At 42.5% G+C, this 3,763-nt stretch overlaps 1 protein-coding gene across 1 annotated transcript; it reads right to left on the bottom strand.

Annotated features, from left to right (window-relative positions):
• Nucleotides 1–203: 203 nt before the first annotated feature.
• Nucleotides 204–3,326, bottom strand: LOC124266467 (baculoviral IAP repeat-containing protein 2-like). Its single transcript, XM_046701258.1, has 2 exons — nt 2,131–3,326; nt 204–1,386 (listed from the first exon to the last, which is right to left on the bottom strand). Exons 1-2 carry the CDS (start codon nt 3,192–3,194, stop codon nt 1,065–1,067), a joined length of 1,386 nt encoding a protein of 461 aa, XP_046557214.1. The 5' UTR covers nt 3,195–3,326; the 3' UTR covers nt 204–1,064.
• Nucleotides 3,327–3,763: the final 437 nt, after the last annotated feature.

Here is a 3,763-nt window from a genome sequence, read left to right as displayed (position 1 = left end):
TGCCACAAACCCAGGTTCCCCACATGGGTACAATGTGTGGAGCTCATTTCTGGTGTAACCCCGCCGTCATATTGCTGAAATATTGCTAAAAGCGGCGTAAAATCCAACTCAGTCTCTCACATACATCTACATGCGACATAAATGCCTCTAGCTAAATAACAGAAAAAATGCAACAACGTATTTTTTAAATGTTCATTCCGGTACAGGTCCAAGTTACATGATCATGTCTTCTACAAAATACGTCAAAGTAGACGTGAATATCTATTCACATTTACCAGTGATAAAACATTCACTTGATATTTCTAATCTGTCCTTGCGCTCACGGTCGACACTAAGAATGTTTTACTGTTATTGCTGCCGGTTATTTGCCGGTTACAAGTATTGTTTGTGAGGGGTCCCGTTCCCGACCCCAAATAGCAGTAAAGTAATCACGAACCACAGACACCACCCAGCTTACACAATAATATACTATTAGCATTGTGGATGTACTACTTTTGCCTTGGATCAAATCCCAGAATTTGCTGGATTTTCTTGTGAGCGCGTACCCGTGCTGGCAGTTTTCACGAAAGTTGTGAACATCCAGGAACCGCATCACATCGGGCATTTCAAAGTTTACTGGGTGTTTGATAGGTTGACCCATTTACACTGTGCTAGGTGAAACTGATAACGTGTTACAACCGCCGTAAAACGTAAGTCATCCCCTCATTCTTGTGTACAGAAAATCATGGTTTATTCCAAGCACAGTAAATCAATGCTGCCTTTATAACTACGTGTCAGGTATAATATTTGTTATGAACTAGCCTTGCTTTGTCGCCTACTTGGATCTTACTGGATACAGCTTTTTGAGAAGGAGGATGGGGGTGGGTGCACTGTTTATTTTCACCCCCACCCTACTCTGGATCCGCCTATGCTAAGACATAATATATGATAACAATTTCTTGTTCCTGGGTTATTCTCTTGTAGACTTGAATATACTGATGTATAAACACGCATATAACGTGTAACACAGATGCCAATACAATTAAAGATAATAGGATCCCCAGCTCACGATTTAAAGAAGTCCTCTACACATCGTAGTTCAGCACAGCCTCCACAAGCCCCTGAACCGTAGACAGCTCACCACTGCTGCTCTTGCTCATAACAACCTTCTCTATTGTCTCCCTGGCAAACCCCATCTCCACGACTCGTGCCACAGTGTCGCTCAACATCACCCCACCTATGTCTTTCATGTTCTGTTTGGGCAAAACGCCTTCTTCGCCGCGCATGCGTTCACAAAACTCAGCTTGATTGGTTGTTGCCATGTCACCTGACGCTGTTGACAGCGCGTTCTTGGAAGGAAGGTTAAGTCTTTCTGGAACTGACGTGGCTCTGTTACCTTCACAGAAACTGAAACAGAAACAAGATTAGGTTTGATGGCGCTCATTGTTCCCAAAAGGTGCAGATTGATAACCCGCTGAAAAGATAATGGACATGTTCCAAGAACGCTGAATTATCCGGGTTGTTGTAAAGTGTCAGGGTTGTCAATGATTAGAAAAGTGCTATTCATAATTCATTTGTGTTTAAAACCTATCTTGAATGTTACTTGTACGTGGTTTTAGAGAACATGTAACTTTCAACATGACTGTACACGTAGATATATTTCAAAGAAGTGTTGGTATGTTGGTCTAGATTGATCAAACTTCTACATCACTGGGTCACTCAAGGTTACGCATATACAATAACTGAAGAAATCAAGAAAACAAATAAGACACATTCAACAATTCTGATTTTGTTTTGTTGTTTACGTGTTTTATCCAAAGTTATAAAGATATATACAGTTATAAAGATGAATAAAGTTATAAAGACATACAGTTATAACGATAAATAAAGGCATACAGTTACATACCTATATACGCATTTTAGTTTAATCCATTAATAATTTTATGACAACGTGACGAAATTCATTGTCAAAATGTTTGGAATTCGTCAATATTTTCAATCAGTCTGTCAAAAATATGGAGAGATTTTTCAATCAGTTGTAAATTATTGGAATATTTGGACAATTTGTAAATTGATTAGTTAATCCTTCAATTTAAAAACTACCTAAAAGTTTAATCATTTATCACATTGACTGTACCATGTACGCCTTACCTTGAAATACTTGATGATGTCAAAGAATGGTTCGTCCTCCTCGCCTCTCCTCCAGCCATCCCCGCAAAGGGACAGGTAGGAAAGCACTTCTTGTGCTCCATTTCCGGATCCTCTTCCCCGCTCCATGCATACAGCTTACCCTGGCAGTACCCACACCTCACCCGGTCAGGTTTACCCGGAGTGGGGGCGTGATAGAAACCTGCTCTAGCCAGTACCTCTGGTAAAATCTGGGCCTCCACAGGCCAGTGTTTGAACGTTGCCAGACGACTTGCTTCAGATGTATAATCAAGAGTTCCGTCCGCAGTGTCCACAGATTGGGCAACAGTCTTATCAGTTGAATAGTTCAGCAGAGTTGTAGAAGATGGTTTGTGGTACGTTACTGTATCTGAAGATCGTTTGGGATACGCTTCTGTATCTAAGGATCGTTTGGGATACGCTTTTGTATCTGAAGATCGTTTGGGGTATCCTTCTGTATCTGAAGATCGTTGGGGAGACGCTTCTGTATCTGAAGGTCGGAGTCTGTAGTTTGGTGGGCCACGCGAGGGAGTGATGTACATGCTTTCATTCACATCAGAAGTGCCACATCCCTTGATCCAGACAGATGCATCACGTGTTGCTGGTCTAAGTCCAGACGTTCCAGGTATCCGATGGATGGTGGATTGTCTGGCTGGAATATTGCCCACATCCTCACCCCGGATGAACCTGCAGTAAGGGAAGTGTCTCCTATGTTCTGCCAGCGGGATATCCCCTGGCTGCCATTCCTTCAACACCCCAAGACAGAAGGCGCACTTGACTCGGTCCAGTCGTCCAGTGTAAAATAGTCCAACTTCTGCTAATTTGGCCGGATCCTGTGACGATGATGGCCAGTTTTCGTAAGTCATAAGTCGTCTCTCTTCCTCTCTCATCCCGTCAACCATTGCGGGGTCCGATTCCAACCCAACGGGCTCACGCGCCGTCTCTCTCCACCTCGAACGACAGTGATCTGTACCCCTCCCACCCTCGCAGTCCGGCAGGCCTCGAGACGAGCCTGTCCATTTAGTTGTCATCTGGCCAACATACAGCATAGTAGCGGTCGATGTATTCAGCACAGGCCTCTTTATTTGTAGCAACTAATTTGAGAGTCCAAATAGTGATAATCAGTAAGACTCAGGAACATCGATATAGGCAAGATGTGATGAAATGACAAAACAATGCAGTTCCACTCGTTATATGTCGCGCACAGAAAATGTCCCTTTCAGAGTATTCATAACGCCAAAACACAGCTCATTGTTAGAAACCACGCCCCCTGGAGATATTCTCGGTAACTTCCCCTAGCGACATTCCCAGTATTGTCGTTATTCCCGGTAATTCCCCGACCGATATTCCCTGTAACTTCCCCTGTCAGTATTCCCAGTACTGTCGATAAAACCGGGAAATTCCCTTTCCGATTTTCCCGGCTCGCAATGTGAGTCCACTATCCAACTGTTCCACTTAGTTCGTTGTAATTCAGGGGCTGGAATAAATATAAATTATTCTTAATACTTGATCCCAATAATTCATGTAATTTCAGTAAAAATATGACCTTGTATTAAGCTCTAACGAAATAATTTAATCAAGAAATATTTAAACTTTATTTTTCCAAAAATATACCATT

Source organism: Haliotis rubra, unplaced genomic scaffold (genome assembly GCF_003918875.1).
Source record: "Haliotis rubra isolate DU_JTF1 unplaced genomic scaffold, ASM391887v1 Scf126, whole genome shotgun sequence".
Taxonomy (NCBI): domain Eukaryota; kingdom Metazoa; phylum Mollusca; class Gastropoda; order Lepetellida; family Haliotidae; genus Haliotis; species Haliotis rubra.
Note: the sequence above shows the minus strand (reverse complement) of the source record. Positions and strands in the feature narration are given on the sequence as shown.